Source organism: Ixodes scapularis, unplaced genomic scaffold (assembly GCF_016920785.2).
Source record: "Ixodes scapularis isolate PalLabHiFi unplaced genomic scaffold, ASM1692078v2 PGA_scaffold0__279_contigs__length_252992795, whole genome shotgun sequence".
Classification (NCBI taxonomy): Eukaryota; Metazoa; Arthropoda; class Arachnida; order Ixodida; family Ixodidae; genus Ixodes; species Ixodes scapularis.
Window position 1 is genome coordinate 28,516,146 of NW_024609835.1, and position 23,875 is coordinate 28,540,020.

A 23,875-nucleotide genomic window follows, 5' to 3' on the forward strand; every position below is an offset into this window, starting at 1 on the left:
TTCCCAGCCCCCGCCATTGTAAAAAAAATGGTAAATAAACATTGAATTGAATTGAATTGAAATGATTAAGCGGGAACGAAACATCAAAATGTAGTGAAGAATGTCGTATACAAGGAGGCGCTTTTTGAACCTGAATATTTGTCATGGCGTAATATGATGTGAAAACACCTTATTTGTTTGCTTGTTTTCAGTCGTCTCAAGAATGGCTGCCTGCAACAGCATGACTACACTCCTTCTATTTGCCATTCTGCCATTGGTGAGTAAAGGGCTCCAGAAAGCGAAACGGTAAAGGCTCTTATTTAGTCATTCGAAAGAATAAAACTTAAGCTTCCCCACGGATTTTCGAAGGTGCTAACTACAGTCTCAATACTTGTTTTCATTGGCCTCTTAGAAAAAACGATAAGCGTTTAAAAAAAAAAAGGGAACACTCTGCACGTTTTTTTTTTTTTTACGTGAAGAGTCCTTTTTTGTATAATCAGGGTGGCAAATAATTATAATAAGTTCCTTTTTTTTAGGGGGGGGGGGGAGGCAGGGGGGGGGGAGGTGAGAGATAAGCATGAAATTTATTTAAAAGGTTAAAAAGCGCAACACAACAAGGACAATAAAGACACAACGACGACAGGACGGGATAGCGCCCCTCCTGTCGTCTTTGTGTCTTTATTGTCCTTGTTGTGTTGCGCTTTTAACCTTTTAAATCAGTATGAACCAACTCGCCCAAACACAAGTTTTAATGAAATTTATGGCAACGTGCTAGGCAATTGGGTTGCATACGTGAAACGTCCTAGCATTACAAACATTTAGCGATCCCTGCCGGGAAACCTAGGTAAAACTTTTCGCTATCTGTATTATGGAACTGAAAATCTATCTGGATTCTATCTTGATCTCAAGTTCTCAGAAATTGTTATTTTTGCCTGTAATCTGGATTTCAGGTTTCAAGAAACAATTCCAGTTAGGTTTACAGTTCCACAATTCAGATAGTAAGAAGTTATACTGTTCGTTGTTCTTTTCTTGTTTCGTTGTTTTGTTGTTTTTTTTTCGGTAAGATATATTTTGAGTTTCTCGTAGGGCGGCCGATAAACCTGGTGATATTATAGAGCCTTCCATTCTCTCGAGATCCCCTCCCTCAGTGCACACAGGTGGTCGAGCTTCTCCTCAACTACCTCACTTCTCCTCGCCCACCCTTCTGGTCCCGTGACCTCCCCCGTTAACCAATCAGCCTCGAGCTTTGCATCCAAGCTTATCGGGCTTAGCTAATCGGGCACCACGAAATGCTGAGCGCCTAGCCAAGATACGTTTCACGTTAATATTTAAGCTTCGCGCGTCTCTAACACGAAATACACGCGACTTCCGAATTGGTTCTTTTACGTAGTCTCCAGAAATTTGCCAAATTCACGGAGACTCCACTCCTCCCACGATCCGATCCCTCAGGGACCATGGGTCAGGGTTGGGCAGAAATACTCAAAAATGTATTTGGAAATACAAATACTGGGATACATCAAAATAGTAGCTAAAATACTGATACTAAGATACATTAGTAAAGATGTATCGCGATACGTATCGGAAATACATTTTAAAAAGAGGCAAAAAGTATTTGGAAATACAAATACAGGAATACATCTTAGGGAGGGCAGAAATACAAATACAAAAATACTGATAGTGCAATACATTTTGCAAACTTTTTGAGACGCCAACTGAGACGATGTTTGAAGTGGATGTTTTCGATCCCGAAATTACTTTCCTGTCGGCCTGGCACTTTGCCGTGAAGCTAGTGGTTTCGGACGACAAGGAGTCTTCAATGGGCCCAAGAAAACGTTCCATCAAGGGCTGACCGCGGTCCCTTCCATGGCATCTTGTCTGTGTGATGAGGGAATCCTGTCAACATTGATCACAAGATGTCACGGTGGAATGAACTAATATTCTTTATCTGTAGGTGTGGCCTTGAACATGAAACTTTACCACGCTGCTGTATGAATGGACAATACGTACTTTCGTTGTAGGTTACGAGGTTGAAGATCGTGCATACAGTGTCATTTGGAATTTTTGAGAATAGTGGACCACCTGAAGCATCTTGGAATACATGTCTTATCTTCTGTTACGGTTGAAAAAACGATACTGTAGCATCCTTGTTCTGAAAGTCCTTACAACCGACCCTCCGCCACCGACGCACGGAATGCAGTCCTCAAGTTTTGCCTAGCATTATCCAAACAGAGACCTCGTGGATTGCGAGCTGATACTGCCGGCACAGGTGCGAGCTGTCCGAGAAAGAGCAGTCTCGAGACGAGTCGCGGGAATACGTAGTGTGGGATGGCACAGAGAGGCCACGTCTGGCCTCCTTCTGGGTTTCGGATCACCAGAGCAATGGGTCATGTTCACGTCGGCTGATGACGTACCCTTGAGCCGTGCAATGTTATGGGCGCAGCCGCAGATGCATTCGAATATGTGTTGAACTTCACAGCGTGAGTCTTCCTACTATTTCAAGTCAACCACCGCCACGCTCGTGCTGCAACGGAATGTGACTCAGCGTTGCCGGCTGGGTGTACTCTGTATGCTAAGGCGAGAGGGGCGGTTAGCAGCGAACACTGGATGCCAGCAAACAATGACTCAAGAAATCCCTACCTAAGGACCTGCGGCAGAAGATGCTCTGACTCCACTCCTGGCACGCCACCTGGTTCGAGTCCCCAACTACGCAACACTTCTCAAAAGAGAGAAGAGGACGCATAAAAAAATAGTTTGCAGAATCAAAAGTTAAGGCCTGTTCACACATGCAGCGGAGCGCTTCAAGCGTAGCGCTAACCTCGCGCTAAGCGCGTGCTGACGGCAGCGTTCACCAGCTTTGTATCGCACCGTCAAAACGGTGGCTCATGGCAGACGATAAGTAGCTGACGGCACGTGAGGAGCGCTACATCAGCGCTTCGCTGCATGTGAGAACCGGCCTTACCCCCCATTCACACTGGAAGCGGATCCGCGTTCGCGAAGCGGTTGCGAAAGCGGTTGTATAAAGATCCAGTGCAATTGCACGCGCATTTGATGTCATCGTGTGCGCGTGCAATTGTACTGAATCCTTATACAACCGCGTTCGCAACCGCTTTGTGAACGCGGATCCGCTTCCAGTGTGAATGAGCCCTTAACCCGCATAGAAACACTGCCCCCGCATCTCCTTGACCCTGGTGCCCTCAGAAGCAAAAAAAAAAGCGTTCGAACTTCTTTTTTTTTCGGTGCGGGGGGTGGGGGGGGGGGGGGGGGAGGGGGTGGGGAGTATTTCTCAAGAAATGTAACGAAATACATTTTATCCTGATTGTATCGCGATACAAAGAAACATTCCAAATGTATTTCGATACAGGAATACAGATACTGGTAAAAAAAATGTATCGCGATACAGAAATACAGATACGAAATGTATTTCTAAAATACTATCGCGATACATTTGTATCGCGATACTGCCCAACTCTGCCATAGGTCACCAGAGAATAGGAGGGCATACAAATTCACATTGAAAAGACAAGTTCATGTTCAGAAAGTTGAAGTCATAGCTTGCGATCATGTGGATGATCGTCGCAATGTTATTCTCGTAACTTTTAATTGAAAACGATAGCTTGCTGTTTGTTATGATACTCATAAAATAATAAAAGGCATCCCTGCAGTAAGACTATGGAATAAATATCTGCGAAATTGGACTTAGCTTTCAAAACATGATTTGGAAAGATAACAATGATGTGATTCACATTTGTCTTTTACCACATAGCTACTAAGCCAAGAACTTCGCCCGATCTACAACATCGCGCACATGGTGAACTCTAAAGAACAAGTCAGCGAGTTTATGGAAAAAGGGGCCAATGCAATTGAATTCGACGTGCAGTTTTATGACAACGGCACTGCGTACCGCACATATCATGGAATTCCATGCGACTGCTTCAGAATCTGCACTAAAAGCGCTGAAATCGAGGACTATTTTGATTACATTCGAAATCTTACGATTTCTGGTAAGGATAGTGTTTTTTGTTTATTGTATTTTCATTTGTTTGTGCAGTAAACAACGTTTAGCGTAACATGTGTCTAAAACATGCTGTTTCACTTCGGAAACCTTTGCTGTGTGGAGTTAAATATATACATTACTGATTATGGTACACGAAACGCCATTCCTTGAGATTCGTCATGAGAAAACTTGTAAAAACACCTTGCAGAAAAGTCATGCAATATTAATAGTAGTAACAATGTTATATTTTTATTTTATAAAAAGCAACGTTTGACATACAGTACACACATTTGGGCAAAGAACATAAATTGGCAAACGTTTTGTTTCTGTTCTCGCTAAATGTGTGTATCGTATAACCCACGCGGTAATACTGATTTTAATGTACAGTATGCCATCCACAAAATAATTGAATAACTTAAAAAAGAGGGGAAAATGTTCCTTCGTGCTGATAAGGACATGGGATTCTCAAAAAAGGCATATTTTGCAATATTACGGCTAAAAAGAGGTATCGCCTTACAATATATTAAGTTTTAAATAACCTGGCTGGAAATAAAAATTAAAAAGGGGCATGCTTTTTTTAACATTTTGGCCCTGTTGGGCTCATTTCATTCTATGTAGTTGAAATGAAATCGGGTATTGAAAGTGTTCTAGATAAAACTGCAAGGATTTTTTTTAATAATTTCTTAATTGCACTATTGCAATGCGATCTTTTTAAAGCACTGATTTATTCTTTTATAATTCAAAGTCAGAATATATATATAAAACATTCAGGTCCCGCCGCACCATTAATTTTATATTTAGGTTGCATATAAAATATTGCTTTCTCTCCAGCCAGAGTAGAGAGTAAGAGAGAGTATATATCGAACACACTTGTATAATATTTGCGTTAGTGCTGAGAAGCAGGTAGCAATGTGTGTTTAAGATTACCGTTCAAAACCAGGACAAAATTAACAGAACCTCATAATGTTTGGTCCCTAGCTCGAGAACGTCAAACCATCTTACCAGAAAAACGTTTCGATTCTTGTTTCACACATCTCTCAAAAGATTGGAAGAGATTTTATAATGACGGTCTGCGTGTCTTCATTATCTCTTGAAGAACTTCAAAATACGCAAAAGTTTACGATGGGCAAAAGAAATTGTTTGACACACCGAGCCAGCCCTGCACTAAAAGAACTAGACAAATAGCTATGACAAATACGTCTTTGGTTCAAACGGTTATTTAAAAGAGAAGCTCCACTTTTTTTTTTTTGCATAATTCACTAGCTTAGGCGAAACAAGTGTGCAACTATCACTAAAGTTTTCCGGGCCGTCTCCGGTTACGAATCATTTCAACTCATTGTGCACCACACATGGAAATAAAATAGGTTATTATTGCATGAACCAACCGTCAAAACATAATTTTTGTTTTACTTTTTAGGGGGCAAATATTACGGAAAGTTACTACTTCTCATGTTAGATCTAAAGTCTTCCGACGTATCAATCGACAACAAACTATCAGCCGGAGCAGATATTGCCAGCAAGCTGATGGATCATCTCTGGATAAATGGTATACGCTAATTTCTCTAATTCGCGTTCTAAGGTCCATCACATATACCTGCGACATATGCTGGAATCATAGTTCACTTTCTTCCAGGCAGCAAATCATAGGCATCAGACATTTTATTCATAGTAACCCTGACGCGCTACCTTTCTTCACTTATCAAGCATTGTCACTTTCTATTACCTTTTTTACGTTGTTTGTTTGCGTGTGTGTGCGTGTGGGAAAATGGGGGGGGGGGGGGGGAATGTATCTGCACTAAAAGGGCCGGTACCTTGAAAAATTGTTTAGGGTCATGTTGCTGAATCATAAGATGGTTTTCGCTCCATGTTAATAAATCAAAGTATGTAGACTTAAAAAAAAATTTAATTTTTTTGTGAAGCCAGAAAAACTAATTGTCATAACTGAATATTATGTTAATTAGCGCCAAAATAAAACTGCTTGGAGTTTGGCTAAAAGCGGGCCTGGCACTTAATCTGGTACTGACGTCACGCAAAAGCTGCATTGAGGAACGATTCATAATTTCCTGAACTCTCAATGTTCCTAGCTCCATTCTTAATGCTGTTTCACACACTTGCTACTTCTAACCATTGAGTGCGCTAAAACCTCTCGTAATTTCTTACGACGAGAGTATACACTGGCTCCCTCTATCATGTAGCCATAAAATACGTGTGATTTCCTACCTTTTTCGCGCATCATTATTTTTCACTGCTTCCTAAAACTTCCAACAATGGCATAAATGACCATTGCTCATGGATAACAAGTGCACTTAATCACGCAAGTACTAGAAAACCTTCGCTCTAGCAAAACGCACTTCCAGGTTCACCTCATAGGTGGTGCCAGCTTGCCCATGTGTTCTCTCGTCATAAGAGATCACAAGATCTCGGTCGTAAGCAAACGCAAGTGTGTGTACCGGCCTTTATATCACATTGAGTGACTTTGCGAGTCCTCTACGGATATAGACGCACTGGAATTTAAGCGGCTATTACTTTTAATCTCACAACGCTGTACCATTTGATCTAAAATCACACCACCACGATCTCGTTTTATTGCACGAGTGTTTTATTTGTATTTGTCTTCACAGTTCCATTCAATGAAGCGGTGAATATATATCTGTCTATCGGGCACGTGACTGACAAGGACGTATTGAGAGGAGCTGTACAAGCCATACAACAACGTGACGCCAAGTATCTTGACCGCATCGGTTAGTTTTTTTTGTTTTTTTTTATTGCATCGTTTTAATATATTACTATTGCCTGGCAAGACTTTTGCCCCGGAAAGAAATGTGGGACTGAAAAAATGGGGAGCATAATTTGTTGAGGCAAGAAGAAATAGCTTCGATTGGAAACAAACACTAGTAGGACACATAAATGTACTCTTATCATAGAAAGCGAGTTTTCATAACATGATTTATTAACGCGTCAACCATGACAGACAGCAAGTAATGAAGCAGAGCATTCAAGATGTGTTAACTTCACAATCACGTTATGCAAAGGTGATAGCCATAACTTTCCTTTATTATAAAAATGTAAGATGAGCGACCTAATAGTGGCACCAAGGCACCTTCATACATTGTGGGGTGGTACAACAATCAAAACACGCTTTTTGTTGTTGGGGTACATGATAATGCTAACGACGCTCATGATTCCAAAGGTATTTTAGATTTTTATTAAAAAAATAATAATATGAAAGTTATATGACGTTAACTTTTTCAACTCGATAAAGAAACAAGCTTGGCGTTGTTTAGTACGCGAGATGCTCATCACAGGTCCTTACTTGAGCACGCAAACTATAGACCGAATGTTGGGCTCTATAGAGCCCAGCAATTTTAGTCACCGCAGTGTTTCAGAGCGATGTCTAGTATCAATATTGGCAGAGGAACTAACCGTTCGCGAGCCGGAGCCCACCACTGACGCAGGGCTCGTGTCTGGTCCATGAGCCAGGATGTTTGTCCAGTAGAGATTTTTTTTTTTCTAAAATTGCTCTTGGCAACAATAAGCCGCTGCCTTGACGGCGCTCGAAAGTGCGGCTCGCCACTGTGATCGGGCAAGGCGCTGCCATTATGGCTGCACACGCCCGCAGTCGCGAGCACCACCGCCGCTGGTCCCGAGTCGTTATCGTGGACCAGGAGCTCGCATGCTTGACATTCCAAACTGTAGAAGAGTAGTAAGTTGGGCGAGTTAGTAAACGTTGAACATGGTTAAAATCGTGACAAATTTGTTCTAAGGTTCGTGAAAAGGCGGAAAAATTATCAAAAAACACGTGCCACAAAAATCATGTGCGGCCATTTGTTCCCTGTTCATCGGGCGTTGTATATAGCATTCCTCTTTCATGTGGACGATGCTATGTTGGACAGACGGGACGGTGTCTGAATGACCGGCTACGAGAGCATAAACTTTCTTTAACATCCAATGTAGGAGGTCACCTTTCGGTGCACTGTAAAACCTGTATGTGCACACCATCTTTAGAAAAAACATCAATCATTGGCCGCTTTAAAGAAAAACAAACACGCGAGGAACTCGAGGCGTTCACCATCTTGAGCCTGACCCACTGTAGCCTGACCGATCGCTGCGTTAGCCAGCCGTCGGTAGCTTTGAGCGAAAAAGAAGTTGCCTTCTTGCGATCATTTGACTGCGGATGATCTGTTTCCCTCTGGTGACGTTGTCCCCTGTAAAAAATAGTGCTTCATCTTTATCTTCTTCACTTAATATACTAGAGTTGTGAGCGCGCGCCTGTCTGTGTTCTGTGTTCCTTCCTCGTTTGTCCTCGTCTCTTTGTGCGCGATTTTAACCATGTTTGACATTCCAAATTGTTACACTACGGATGAAGCAAATGACAACTACGTCGTCCACAAGACGAGCAAAAAAAACCCAAGGCGCAGTTCAAGTTCGTGGCTGAAAGTGACGTTGAGGCACCTTCGGTCGGAACGGCGACTTTGTTTCCGCGGCTTCGTTCTTATGTCGGCGATTGAGTAGGTTGTCGATTGGGCTAAGGCCATGGCCTTAGCCCATTCTGGTATATAAAGTGACAGAGGGGGAGAGGGTTGGGGGGAGTGAGACCCGTGTGGCTCTGCTTCCCAGCTCACCCGCTGCGTATGCTGTTGTTTATTCGGGGAGACGCTCCTGGATAGACTCTGGCTGTGCTGCGCTGCGTGCCTCCGCCTGTGCTCCCTTCCGGTGCGCCGGCAACAGCCGCAGCAGCAGTAGCGGTAGATGCAGAGATAGGGGCAGACTGGTGTGTGGGAGGGTTTGCCTGCGGCTAAAAGCGCAAGAGGGGCGACCGGTCCGATGTCACGCCGCTCTGTGACCTCGGTTTCATCCGCCGCCTCTCGCTATCGGTGTTCTGGTCCGGCCTCCGACTCCTCCGCGCTCCCCGTCGCATCGTCTGATCACGGCGTCATTGCTGGATACAGTTCCACGGGCGGGTTCCAGTGCCCCTCTCTGTCGCCGCCGGGGGGCGTGTCCCGCTGCCATGCTGGTTGTTTTTGTTGGTGACGCAGTTGCCGATGTTAATTTAGCAGCATGAGCCGCAGTCGTTGATTTTGCTCTTCAAGACGCACCTCTTTTTCTTGCTGTTGCTGGTCTGATTTCTCTTTGCCTCATTGCCTCTTAGTCGCCGATCTTCCGGCGAGTCGGGCCTTCGCCGCGCGCCAGCCTCCGCCTGAAAAGTTTATCTCCCTTGCCTCGTTGCGAGCTTGCACGTACGCGGGTAGCGCCAGTTGAATGCGCCGTGCCTCATGGCGCAGCTTGGGCAGCTGGGGGATTCCGCGCGCGAACAGGTGCCCTTCTTGTGAGCCTCCGGGCAGGTGGTGCAGGCGTTCACCGTAGTACGTCCCGCACAGACATGACCCAGCCTCCCGCAATGGAAGCACTGCTTCGGCCGAGGTGTTGGGGCCGAAACCGGCAAGTGGATGCCATAGAGGCTCGCTCATTGCGGAGGGGTCCGTCAAAGTGGACGCGGATAGTGTGGCCCCCGTTGACGACTTGTGGCTCCTGAACACTCACGGGGGCCTGGATATTTTCCTGAACCTCCTACCTTGTGCTAGCGGACAAGCGTGGTTGGACGATACCCGTCGACTGCCCTTGGGCCGGGCGAGGTGGGTCTTCACCTAGATGTTTTGCACAACGGTCACAGCCAGCAGCTCCTTCAGCTGCTGGCTGTGACCGTGGTGCAATATTTAGCCGCTGCTGGCTGTGACCGACGGCCGCAATATTTAGCCGCGTGTTGACCCTGATCTCCGTCGCTTGACCCTTAGCGGTGAGAACCAGGGCTTTCGCCACCTTGGCTTTGTTTTTGTCGTTGATTTTTCTTCGGTTCCCTTCCCTTCTGAAATGTCTCAGCGTTCCTTTTCAGACAGTCAGCGGCTCACACACAACGCAAATTTACCAGAATCGGAACCGGTTCATTCGAAAAGTTGTAAGGTTGTTGCGGAACCGCACGCAGTCCTGCGGTTACGGGGATAATCATAAATATAAATTTGGCACTTTCAACCTTGGTAACGCGTTGTGTATTACGTTTATATTATATATATATATATATATATAATAAATTGTACAAGACTGCACTTTTAAAACGTATATTAATGTCGGATAAACGCGCGTGAACACCACCGACAAGAATATTTTTTTCGCGCCTATACGATATATTTTCTCACGTAGTTGCTCCATGGCCTTCCTTCTCCGACATCGGGACGTAATCACTCGGAGCGCTACTACCTTATTTCTTGAAGGTGTTGGATGGAGCCGCTGCCTCGCGGACACCAGCGCCATGGGGTGGCGGTCGCTGAAACTGACGCGCCGGGGCCAATGGGAGCGTCGTCGATGCGCGCCAGCCAACGGGACCGAAGCCGAAATCCATCAGCTTTACTCCACTTCTCTGGGGTCGGGGAAACTGGGTGCCGTTTGGTTAGACTTTTCGCGTGGTTTCACAGCTGGGAGCTGGCTTCACTTGGAGAAAGGATTTAAGGTGCCGTTTGGCGCGGTTTCAAAGCTGATGACGTCGGCTCACTCCATGGGATAGTTAATGCTTTCGCATCGAAAATGCCTGGCTACGCCACTGAGCACTACAGAGTGCTAGCCTCTGCAACAGTGTACCCCATAATGGCGGCCACGGCCCCTCCGGAGCGGGGCACGTGACCGCTCCCAGCAAGTGCGCATAGCTGGAATCGGCGCGGCTAGATGGCGGCATTGCTAAATAGGTTAATTGTGACATCACGACTAAATGTATTAGCTTAAACCAAGTTGCTCGATACCGGCGTTTCGCACTGCAAGCGTCCCAAGAACCCATCCTATCTCTTCAGCAAAATCGGCAAGCTTTTGTAGGAGAAATTTAAGAAAATATATGGCGTCTTGGCTTTGATGTGACATCAAACATGGCTTCTAATTTATTAGCGTCACGACTTAGTACTTTTTTTTATCCAAGTTGGGTTTGTTAAGCTAAAGCTGCGTTCCTGAATTAGAAAGTATTTTTTTTATATTGTGTGTAGTTTTATACACATCACGGCTCAAAGTTTGGTTTCGGGGGTCTATGGCGAAACCGAGACTATCAGCTAGAGGGATGGCAACACTGATGATCAGTCGTGCAGCCGTTACAAACATCCACCCATCCATCCATCCGGGCGCGACGTGACGTCACAAGGTTGCTACGACTCGCGGTGCAAATAATCGACAGCAGCTCCACCCAACGTTACTACATTATCTCAGTTGTGGAACTCTCGCGGGAAGGGGTATCCCCCTCACTAACTTCAGTCCGCCTCCCGTCGTTTGAAGCGCCATCTAGATTGTAGTTTCGACGAAGTACGTACAGTGGCCCAATTGTTTCATAATATCACGCGAGCGTCGACCGCCGGGCCGGGTAGCGCCGCGCCGCGGAGGCGTGGTGCGATACAGGAGCGATTAGACGTGTGCGCACAAAGTTATTTCCGATGCGAGCGTCGTCTGCTAGGCTATTCCGTTGACCGCACGCAGCCCCTGCTCCGTAGCAAAGGAGCGCAAGGCGCTCATTGACATCCATAGTTTATCCAACGCCCACTTCTCTTTCTCTCTCACTTTCTCTGCTTCTCTTATCTGTTGTAAGAGCAAATGACCAAAGAGCGAGCGCTGGCGTGATACTCGTCTTACGCGGCATAAAGAGTAGTGCAATGACGCGCGGTTTATGCTACGCATGAGCAGTATCACGCAAGAAAGCGCTGTTATGTGCCAGCATAAGAGGAGCAGGGCTTTTGTACGGGCAACGGAATAGCCTATACTCTGTTTCACCTTATGATGTACAGCAGGAAAGGCTAAAAGCACGAGCTCCTTGCTCTAGGGCACATCGCGGCGGCACAAGCTCTCGTGCGTTAAGAGTAGCTCCCAACGCTATGAACTCGCGCTTCTAGCCTTGTCTGCGGTACAACATAATGTGAAACGGAGTATAGCAGATGACGCTCGTACCGGAAAGAGCTTTGTGCGCACGCGCCTAATCTCTCCCGTATCACAGCACGCCTCGGCAGCACGACGGTGGCCGGCCCGGCGGTCGACGCTCACTTGATATTATTAAAAAAATTGGGCCACAGTACATCACGCGCACATGAGATCGGCTGCGAAACCACGCCGATAACGACTTCCACTTTAAAACGCGATGGTCCACCGAGAGCCATCGCGTGTGCGCTTATCGTTCACTTCACTCTTCTGTCTGTCTGACACAACGTTTGCAGGGTTTGACGTGGGCCTGGGCGACAGCCTGGAGGACATACGCGACATGTACAGGGAACTGAACATCTCCGGGCATCGATGGCTAGGAGACGGAGACACTAACTGCTATTCTTTCCTGCTCCCCACGACACGACTGGAGGCGGCAATCGCCGACAGGAAGGCCAATAACGCCACCAGCTTTGTGGACAAAGTGTACTTTTGGACTACTGATAGTAAGACGACGATAAGAAAAGTACTCAGGTGAGTCTATACGCTTTAAAGGCATGGTACACAGACTTGCGACTGCTTTTGAGCGTCTGCCTTAACACCTTTCACCATCTCTAAAGGCCCTGTCGCACTCAGGCAACTGTTGGACAACCCTATCCGGCAACACGAGGAAATCGTGTTGCCGGCGACTCTGTCATATCGCGGCAACAACAACAGTCGGGCAATATGTTGCTGCCGCCCAGCAACCGTGTCGGCCGATTTGTTGCCCGACCACCCTGTCACAGCGAGCTGACTGCGGGGACAACACGGGGAACACTCCGTTATCTTGATTGTTTACCATCGTTCGTATGCGGCGCGGCGTCGCGTGAAATGTGACTCTACAAAGTGGTAGTGCGCTCGAAGAGCCGGAAATCACCACGGGACGACATAAATCAGTGACTGCGATTAGAAAACTTGACATGGGAGAGTATTTTCCTCGCCATCTTTTATCAAAGTGTTCTTCATTCGCGGACAAAGCAGATAGCACTAACCGAGGCAAGTGAGATCGCTCATATGTGTTCGGGATTTATGCCACCGTATGAAGTGTTTCTCTCCGGTTCTTTGTTTCATGCAATTCATATTTCTACTGTAAATTTGAGTTAGCACCGGCAATACCCCAAAGCGCCTTTTGTAGCGTGGTGTTGAGCTGAACTGAAAGTGCTTTAAAACTGCGACAACGACACACACGATCGGGCTTGATAACAATCGGCGGAATAAATATTTTTCAGCGCTGTTTGTTCGCCTATCGCCTGCTAAGTGCTCGCTTTGTTCCCTCAAAATATCCTGGGTATTTTTGAAAGAAATCAGGTGTCTAATAGCGGCTGTTTCCAAGTTCCAAGCATCAACAATCATGATCAGAGTGGTCGTTTCAAATGTTTGATTTTTTTAATCTTTGTTTTTTTAGATTATTTTTATTATACTTTATCAGCGGGTGTGTAGGCATGCCATTTTATTTCACTAGCAATAATGTGGGCTGGTCTCTCGGTGCTTCTAATTGAACACCCGTCTAAACAATTTAGGACAGTAGCAGTGACCATTTCCACAATCGCTTTCAGTTATTACACAGTAAAAACATTCATAAAGTTATTTTAGCTGCACGTCAGCCTTACTTATTGTTAAATAATGTTTTCCATGCCTTTATTTGAGTAAGGCGTTATTGAAAGCAAACTAGGTCAGCCATCAAAGCTATCTGTGTTGTCGTGTTGCCGGCCCGAAATTTGCTCAGTTTGCGATCAAAGCAACACACGTTGTCCAACACAAATTGCTACTGTTTTTGTTCCCGAAAGCTGTCACACCGCGGCAACATTTTCGTCGCCGTCAATGTGGTGCTGCTGTTGCCGCAATGTGGCAGGCTTGTTGGACAACACGGCGAACGAGCAACTAGTTGCCTGACTGTTGGACAATGTTTTCTGCTCCTGTTGCCGTCCTGTTGCTTCAGTGTAACAGGGCCTTTACGGCGAGCGAACACACTAGCGTCATCTGGGGGTAGTCATGGAACACTGGTATAGTTTCCGTGTATTTTTTTATTTTTTTCGCGTATGATTTTTTTATTTTTAAACTTCAAAATCATTGGAAAATGTTATAAACTACCATTTCTGAAAGATAGTGCGCTCATTCTACCTCGAAAATTCCGTAAAACCTTTGCTCAATTGGAATGCTGTTCCAAGGTCACCTCATAGATGGCGCCCGCGTACCAGTGTTCTGTCGTCGTATGAGATCACAAGAACTCGGTCCTAATCAAACGCACGTTTGTCTACGGCACTTAGGCATTCGCAGTATTATATTAGCCGTTACTTTTACTCCAACCGTCCCGTGTACTTCTGAATTTTTTGTAATTTATGTGTTACAAAATTTTCATGTAGAATAGCTGAAATTTCTAAATTGTATCGTGCTTTCAGAACGTTTAAAATTAAGTTTTTTGTTTAATATATCACTTGCACTTTAATATAGGTTCAAGAAAAGCTGGTTATTGGAGGCCGGCGGGGAATTTTATCCACCCATATGTTTCTCGCTTGTTCCGTTAGATGTCGACACGTATCCCGCATGGTTGGCTTCCCCTCAAAATATATAGTAGAGGTTGCGTGTTGGATTTCACAATGTCTCAATAGCTCTATTTACAAAACCTTGAGGTACAATTATTCAAAATTTACACTTGATATAGTTAAATATTTGTTTGTGCATTTTTAGTGGCGCACAAGCCTATTTATTTGCCCGTTATTTGCCACATTCCTGTCACAAGTGCGGGCGTGTGAAGCGCGTTGTTTGGGCAATAGAAGTAATTGCTAAAGGTGCAAATTCCAGCCGAAAACCTGTTCGGTTAACGGCATTAATTTAGGGTGTACTCCTGACTGTAGCAGATACCGAGCTACGGGGTGTAATTCAAGGTAGTAGATACCCCGTAAAACTTCTCAGCTATAACTAACGCTTATTGAGTCTCACAGTGATGAGCAATAAATAATTTTCATCTTCCCCTAGACTGCGTTAAAATACGTTTTTCCTACAACTATTATTGATTTTAATAAAACTATCATTTAGTGCAACTCAGGCCGATTGGCTTGACAGTTTCCTGCATGGACCTCATCGTCAACCAACTTTCCCCTTATCCTACTGTGCCCGTATTTCGAGGGGGGGGGGGGGTTTAGTAGTATTAGTGAATAATCATAACTATGCACACATGTCTTAAGTTTCTTGAATGGTGGATCATTGCTCGGTGACTTTCCTCTAGTCAATAAAAGAGTTGAAATATGATACATTATAAAAATCTTTCTGAAAATAAAAAGGACGCAACTGGCGAAAGATATGCCAACCAGAGCAAGTGAAATTAAGTATATATGTCGTTCTTATTATGGCTATGTATTGTGCTTGTTCGTTTAACAGTGTTTTATAATACTAATACTAAAACTAGCTTCTTATTCTAGGTTTAAAACACTGGTGCACAATTGTTGTTTAACACCTCTGCTACCATAAAACCACATATATAAAAGAGTAATTCAGCGCTCGTTTTTTGTGCTACATATTATGTTGGTGTTCAATGCGTGCTGTATCAAAATATTGTAAGAATTACCCAACTCGCCTGTATCGCTTTAAACCACATAAAAACGAAGCCCACAAACATGTGCCTTACACCTCTTTATGTAAAAGTTGCGTGTATGCGTCCTGCATATCTGTTGTTGTTTTTTTCTTTTTTTGTTTTTTTTTTATCCTTCGTCTTGGATTGTTTAATCGGCGATTACAGAGCACTGCATACGCTTGCCAGGCAGGAACCTTCCAGTCCAGAGTGTTCTCACTTACCAGTAAACTGCAGACTGCAGAGAAAACAAAGCTCCGTCTCCCAAAATAAAAAAAAAAAACGAATTGTTAGCACCCAAAGAGAGTGTTAGCATGGTGATAAGTTCACCGAAAACAAAAGCATATAAGATATGGTTTCTTTTTAATTAGGCTTTAGTTAATCTCCACATCCACCAGTGTTGATGTCCCACCTCGCGGTAAAAAAAAAACATGGTCACACTATTTTAATCCACTTTTGTAAAAAATAAAACGTAAAAAAATATAAATGCTCTCGGGAATGTGGGAATCATCTCTTTCCCCTTCTCACGATATTTGTTTTAGTGGTTGCTTACTCTCTATTTTGTTCCTCGCAGGTTGGGGGTCGATGGTATCATCACCAATCATCCGGAATATCTGAGTGCAATTATCGAAGAAGAGGAATTCAAGAAGACCTTGAGGCTTGCTTCCACGCAGGACAATCCTTTTATGAGAATTCCGTAGTTAAAATCCGAGAGTGGAAACACCTTTTGTTCGGACAGCGAAATAAGATTTCGCAAGCACTGCAGACAAAAGAACAAAATTTTAATTTTCTTTCCCGAGCTTGTTGTTTGGTTTTTCTTCAAAGGTTTAAAATATAAAAATATTTTCATACATCTTAGAAATAGTCGTAGTGGGAAATTTATAAAAAGGTGGTTTTGTATGAAATCGAACACGGATGGGTGTTTTGATTTGCCCCCAAAGTTTTATGTTAAAGCCCCATTTCCTCACTAAACAAAGCGACATTTTACATCGTTTTAGAAAACTTATTTTTGTGAAGTATAAAGCAAGGCGGAATGCTACATATAGACTGCTTGATTTTTTCACCCTGTTCTGTCGGTTATTTTGATAAGTCAAAACGAAAACACCCGCAGTAATTTATCTTCAAATGTATGACGCATGGTATATTGTATATTACTTCGAACTAATATGCTTTGACGTATTTCATGCCAGAAATTTAAAAAAAAGCCAGAAATCGCACTTTTGACGTTTTGGTGAAATGTTTGTAGCCTTGTTTCTCAGAATTCATTACACATTTTGCTTATTACATACTATATACATTTAGGCCTATATACATGGGCTACCGAGTGGTACTATTTTAATCAAATTAGTTTTCACAAGATAATGTCTAAAAATTTTAAAATGTTGTCAAAAATTAATTTTTTTTTCTAATTTTAACTTTAGTAATTGAAAAGGAAAAGGCTATTTGCTCTTTCGTTCTTTTTTTTTTTTTTTTGTTCCCGTTGATGGTAACTTTCTGTGCTCCAATGAAAGTTTCCACTTTTTGTTTTGTGATATATTCTGTAGAAGTGGTGGAACACACATACATGCACCCGAATCGGCGAAAGGATAGTTTCGCAAGTTGGCTATACTGCAAGGTATTTAGCGTTAAAATGCTAAGCTAGTGTTTCGGTGGTGAAGGGGTGACGGAAAATGGCGGTGTAGAGGTGGGAGGAGTGAGTTGTGTGGACGTGGCCCCAATAAGAAAATATATTTGCCCCCCCCCCCCTCCGCCCACTCCACTATCCGCTCCTTTTTTTTTTTCTTGGGGGGGGGGGGGGATTTTAGTTATACCTCTTTTTCAGTTTAAGTTTAAATTCAGCTCACGCTACGAGCTAAGGGGAACATTTAAGCAGCGTCAAAAGCGGAGGCCACTAGGCCTTTTCTGTTTATGATTTGTTTAGCGATTAGAACACGCACGGAAACATATGATGAACACCGTGATGGTGTGTTTTTGAAGCTTTCTCATTGGTCCCATCCGCTCGTAGCATCGGCTGCGTCTGATGAAACGAAGTACACACCAGCACAGTGTTTCCAAACGAGTCCGCTTGGCCCAGATCAGGTGTGGGCAGTGCGCGTGCGCAGGAACCAAATTCGTAAGGAGTGAAGCGTCTGCGCATGCGCAGTACCGACTGCAGCGCCACCGCAGTGGTGTGGTGTCTGAAAGCTGAATTTTTCTATAGACGTTTTCTGTTTCCTGTAGTCACGTGGGTTCCGTAACTGGTATGCGGGACGAAAAAATAATAAAACATTTCAACCTGGAATATGCGAGAAAATAAACGTGAGGCAAAACAAGAGTGTGTGACAATCACGCGTTTTCGGTATACACCTTCTAGCAGCGTGGAGAGATCAAAACGATGTTTTATGGCAAAACTAGAAGTGACGATATTCAAAATGGCTGCGCCCTTGTGGAAAAGGTGCATAGGACACCTGAGTCGGGATGCATATTGTTTTCTTAGTTAGTATCAGGGTAATAAGAAATCATAAAATAAATCAGATACAAGTGATTTAAGTCAGATTTTTTTTTAATCAGATTACCGTAATTTGATTCAAATAACTACTCACGATAATAATTCTTTATTACTACATGTATTTTCAACTTGGTAGATTGTTTTATATCAATCCATCCTATCCCTGAAAAAATGCAGGAAACAAATTTTTGCAAATTTGAAGTACACCTTAATCAACTATTTTCAATTCGTGTAACCCCAGCCCCACTAAAAAAAAAAAAAAAACGGCTTGATTTTTTTTTTTTAGGTTGCTTTTTCCATCGCTTTGATTTGCTCGCAATAAGACGTTACTTTTTCTTCTTTGAGGTTCTAATTTGCTCTCAATAGGGCGCTAAGTAACTGCCGAACAAAGTGGAAGGTAGAAAGTAAGCTCAATGATCCGACTTGCTCAAAAGAACAATCCTTTTTTCTTGCGTTCAGCCCTATAGAAATCTTGCTTGGGGATTTTTTTTAAAGGCTTGAGCGTGTTGGTGATCTAAATTGACTTAAAACGAAATAAAGACACAAGAGGACGAAAGAAACGACACAGCTTGTGTCGTTTTTGTTGTCTTTTTGTGTGTTTCTTTCGTTTTAAGACTTTTTTTATTTTTTACTATTTTAGTACAAAATAAATTCACATAGAAAGCGTCAAACGGTAAAAGAAACGGTAAAGAAAACCATTATTTTTGGCAATCATTCTTGCGGGAGAGGCTCGATTTAAATCATCATAGTAAAAATGCTCTCATTTAAATCACGATTTGTATCATCTTGATTTCCATTCTTCAGCCTGGATACTATATATTTATATTTGATTTTATCTCATCTCGTCTGAATTTGTCTGCTGTTAATAACCATAAGACGAGATCTGCTACCGGCCGTCTTTGTGTGCAGCTATCCTTCCAGTCCTTCGCTCGAGCTTTTTACATTCGAAGTTGTTTGTGTGCAGTTTTATCATTCACGGATTTGATGAAGTCTCCTTACAATGGTCAATATTAGATATACCAAAAATAAGATATATCGAAATGAACTTTGTTGGTCTGTGAAAAAGCACCTCGACGTTGATCTGCTGAGATCATCCTTGACCCCTCACAGTGCTGCTGTGATGACGTATACTAACGTGCTTTGTCCAGAATTGCTTCACACTAGTGACTAGAAACTCTGCGCGCTGCGCCAATAAGTTGAACTCAAGATTGTGCCCAAGTGTAGTTTCTAAGAATGATATGCTCAGGGTCATTACGGACGGAATTCCCGGCAGCGGATGAAACATGACTTCACGTGTATTCCTGTCGGCGTATGACAGAAAATTAAAATTCAAAACTGAAAAGGCAGTAAGACAGACTAAAAGTCACATTCAGTTGAAATGTTTTTTTATAAAATTATCTACTGCTTGTTAAACAAAACCAAAAAAGCTGATACTTCCCTGCTTATTGCTACCGGTTCGCGTGTGATGAGTTGGGGCTCAATGTGCGTCAAGATTGTATCAAGTCGTTACTTAGTCGGGAGATCTGATGCCAGCTTCGGATACTCACTTCTGTCAGCGTTACAGTGATACTCGAAGTAGAGATGTTATTTGGTTTTCGTCCCCAGACCTCGATGGACACCTTGTAGTTTGTCTACCTTTGGGGACCTGGCGGTGATCGCAAAAGATGGGACCGGATGCTGGCTGGAGTTGAAAAAGACTTCATGCTTCTGCTTGCTGTGGCTGACGGTGGAGAGTTAACTGATTCGGAGGCGAAGTTGTAATGAATACAACAAGCAAAAAGCTTGGGAGAGGCACTTAAGACTGCTTACGTGTAGGAATGCGCAAGCATTATAGTCCTTTTGGTAACACTAGGCACGCCTTTAGTCAACCACCACAGTGGAGTCGCTGTGGCGTCGAGAAGCGTGCTCGCCTCGCACCCCGGAAGCCCGGCTTTGATTCTCGCCCAGACCGAAATGCACCAACTTTTATTTTCAAATCCATCAACATATTTTGTTTACGGGAGCCTCCCTGAGAAGTGTGCCGTCAATCCGAGCATTTTTTGACGTGTTTTTAATCTTACAAATATTTAAAAAAAAAATTATTTAGCTGCCGAGCACGGCTTACGTAGTTAAGTACTTACAAAAACGTCGTCAAGTGTTCTCTCGTACACTTGACGTACACGGGCCCGTTCACGATCGACTATTTTCCATCCAGTCGGGGGTTATGACAGCGCGCCGAAAACTGTCCCATCCAATCAGGGTCTAGTTAGAACGCCGCTGGGTACAGGCGCCGACGCACTCTCAACCAATCGGACGGGCAAAACTACCTTCGCCAGGAGGCCAAAAGGTCAGCTCCCAAGGACGGGTCCCACGGCGAGAACCCAAACATTGATACACGAGCTCTGGTTTGTTTATGGTCGGAGAAAATAAACTGACTCCGATGATTGAAGTGAGAATCGCCAAAGCGTGCTTCATGGAGAAAACCGTCCCTCGGAGTGTGAGCATTAGGTACGTTAAAACCAATAGATGAACGTAGAACTTGCCAGACACAACACACATGGGTCTCGCGAACACAAACGAATCGAAAGATCACACCAGATTCCAAGAATACAAGGACCACCCTGGGGGGTTCGCCCCGGTGCTGAGTCTACCATGGGCGTACCAACCGGAGGGGGGGGGGGGGGATTGCCCCCCCCCCCCCCAGTTTTTACAGTGAAGAGAAGAGGGCAAGGCATGTGTTTTGCCCTCCCCCCCCCCCTTAAACAACTGCCACTGGGCAGGGCAAACACTGGCCGGCGGCGCCCAAGGGATACAAATGGAACTGCCCCCCGGTTTGGAGGATAAGGCGCGATCTGGTTTGCCCCCCTACCCAACTCCAAAACAAGTTAATACGCCTCTGGCGTCTACGTCTGTGCGTAAACCTCTGTCACGCTCGGGACCCCAGCAGCCAGCCCCTACAAGCACTGGAGCTTGTTCCGCGGTCTCCGCCGGTGTGGCCTGCGCGCGGGACTAGCGTCCGCGGGACTTCGTCTAGGTTACGAAACCGGCCTGCCCGTTGACAAATGCACAGAGGAGTTATGCTGGCTGTGTAGGTTTATGCGCCTGGATGCAACGGGCCTTGGAATACGGGGAAGACTTGCGGGTGATAACATTCCGTGGGAGAGACACAACCTCGCCGTTGGTCGAAAAACTGTGGTTCAGCATGTGCTGGAACGTATAAACAAATTCTTTCAGAAAAACGCCGTCTCAAAGCGCGCAAAAATGCGACCCCCTCTACACTCGAGTACTTCCCGAAACATAAAAATACCTGCTGCCAAAATGGACACAACTGCAACCCACTTTGGTATGTGAAAATTGGGAAAAATATTTTACGTGCGGGGATGGTTAGCGTCTAGGTACTGCAGTTGGCCACTAAGAATTGCTCAAGGAAGATCTTCATTGTTTCATTCAAATTCTAAACATGAAGCATGCCATGAAAGTAATGAAGAATTGCAGAAATAAAGTCGTATTCGGAACATTCTCAATGAGGTCTATGGGCTCAAATAAATGAAGGTGAACTCAAAGGAAACAGTATGTGCCTACTTGCTCTGTACCAATTTCTGTGTTTGCTTTGTCCTCGCTCAAAGCTAAAACTCCAAAGCAAGAACTCATCTCTATAAGCATTGTACAAGGCTGACTTTAGCAGAACCAGGTTAAGGAGTTTCATGAGGGGAAAACTTTCATTCTGATATACCCTTTTTATATCGGCCATCGTTTGGAGACGCGACCAACCCTGTGAACGTCAGTCATTTTTTTTTTTAGTTAGACCCGAATAAGTTTGAGCGTAAAAAGCTAGCGACAACACCAAGGCCACTTGCTAGAAACAGCGTCTCAGCTAAGACAAGGGGAGAGAAAGCATAGCCAAAGCCAGCGCAGAATCTGAGAGGGGCTCAAACCGCTTCACAAGTCGCTCGCGCTTTCCAGCCTTTGCGGGGCTATTTTTCAGTCAGGGTCGGCTGAGACGCTGTTCTAGCAATCCGGTTCTACCGTTTGCACCTGGTTTTAACCCGCGTTAAAATCGGGTCGATGCACTCTTCTGGAGAAAAAGAAAACCGAAGAACACTGACAAGATGAGGGATAAAAGGTATACATACTAAGCTGAAATAAACAACAATATGCACCCCATTCAATGGTGCTAACTTAAATAATAATAATAATATTGATAACATTAATATTAATTTTATTGCAAATATAAATCATCAATACAAAAGAAAGCAAGTCTGTCAAAAGCCAGAGGCGGCTTGTAAGATTAGTACACGGCATCGACATAGAGGAAAAACCATTATATATAAACATAACGTAAGACGAGAGCAAACACAAGTTACAAAAATTGTAGACAATCCTACAAAAAGAAAAGAACACGCCAAAAAAAAGCATATACCACCAAGCATAATGGTTTTGGAAAATCGACAAGGACATAGGCAGAAAATAGAATCCAAAACTTCGCATGAAAAAATAATATCGCTCCAAAAAGATACAAACCAGAAAAAAGTATACCTATTAGACGACTCATTCATAACGACATGCGATAAGTGGGCTAAGCAAACACAGGAGAAAAAAAACCCACCATGTATGTATGTGCACATATAAAAAGAGCAGTGTGTTGAAATATTAAAGACAGAGTTTTCAGTGCCTTAGCATATTGTTCTTAGTAGTTCATTAAGTTTACGTTTTGAATCTAATCTAAAAAAGGCATTAAAGAGGCCGTTAAAATGTTCAGGAACATAAAACGAGCGCAGTCGCCGTCCATGCTTCGCATACCATAAAACGCACACCTTCTCTTAAAGAGCAATGTATAACCATAGTAATTTTAAAAGGGCTTGACCAAATATGTTTACTAATAACGGATCTTTGGAAAAGAGCAGAAAAATGCGGAAGAAATAAATATGCAAACAAATTCTCACTTAGGATATTTATAGATGTGTACGCTACTCACTTTAGAATGTTTTTCACGATGCTATCATTTTTATCTTGCCAAAGCATAGAACCCTCGCGTAGATAGTAATACCATATCCCAAAAGACTATACACTAAAGCATTCACGATAATATTTCCAACAGAAAGAAAGATAATTATTTTGGTAGACTATAACTATAGATGATACACCTCGTAGCTTTTTAGCAACGTAACTAAGGTGAGAATTCCGGGACATATCACGGTCAAGATAAATTCCTAAATACTTATTTGTATGAACATATTCGAGAGGATTACATCTGCAGCTTGTACACTTTGGCGAGTGCAGCACAAAAGGGACCTGTGAACTCAAACGTTTTAAAGGACTATTGAAACACATCAGTTTTGTTTTATGAATGTTAATTTTAATAAAATTGGTGTCGAACTAGTTCATCAACTTGCTAGCATTAGCTTGCAATAGGTTAATCGCACTGTTACAATTTATAGGCGCTGACAATAGCAGCGTATCATCTGCGTATTGAAATATTTGACATCCTGAGACAGATTTCGTGAGGTCGTTGTATAAATTAAAGAAAATTGGAGATAAACTAGAACCCTGTGGTTCTTTTTTTTTTAATGACACTGGCGTTCCGGTTATTGCAGATTGAAAGATGCGGTGTCCGGTTTGCTTGAAAATCTTGAATTAAGTTAAAAAATGGCCATCTGAAACCGCAGTTAAAAATTAGTTTCAGAAGTATTTTATGACTGATAAAGTGAAATGCCTTAGCAACACCTAGAAACAGAGCGCAGGCATATTTGTTGTTTCCAAACGTACGTAATGATGATAGTACGAGGACTTTCAGTAGAGATTCGGTGCCACAATCTGCAATAAAACCGTACTGCGACGGAGATAATAAATTAAACTTATCAAGAAAAATTGCTTTACTCATGTATTTATGTAC

At 43.6% G+C, this 23,875-nt stretch overlaps 1 protein-coding gene across 1 annotated transcript; it reads left to right on the forward strand.

The window, feature by feature from the left end:
- The first annotated feature begins 220 nt into the window (after positions 1 to 220).
- LOC8025628 (dermonecrotic toxin SPH-like) lies at positions 221 to 16,315 on the forward strand. Its single transcript, XM_029983579.4, has 6 exons — positions 221 to 256; positions 3,743 to 3,980; positions 5,391 to 5,519; positions 6,595 to 6,714; positions 12,205 to 12,442; positions 16,090 to 16,315. The coding sequence occupies exons 1-6, from the start codon at positions 221 to 223 to the stop codon at positions 16,214 to 16,216; spliced, it is 888 nt and encodes a 295-aa protein (XP_029839439.4). The 3' UTR covers positions 16,217 to 16,315.
- The last annotated feature ends 7,560 nt before the right edge of the window (positions 16,316 to 23,875 follow it).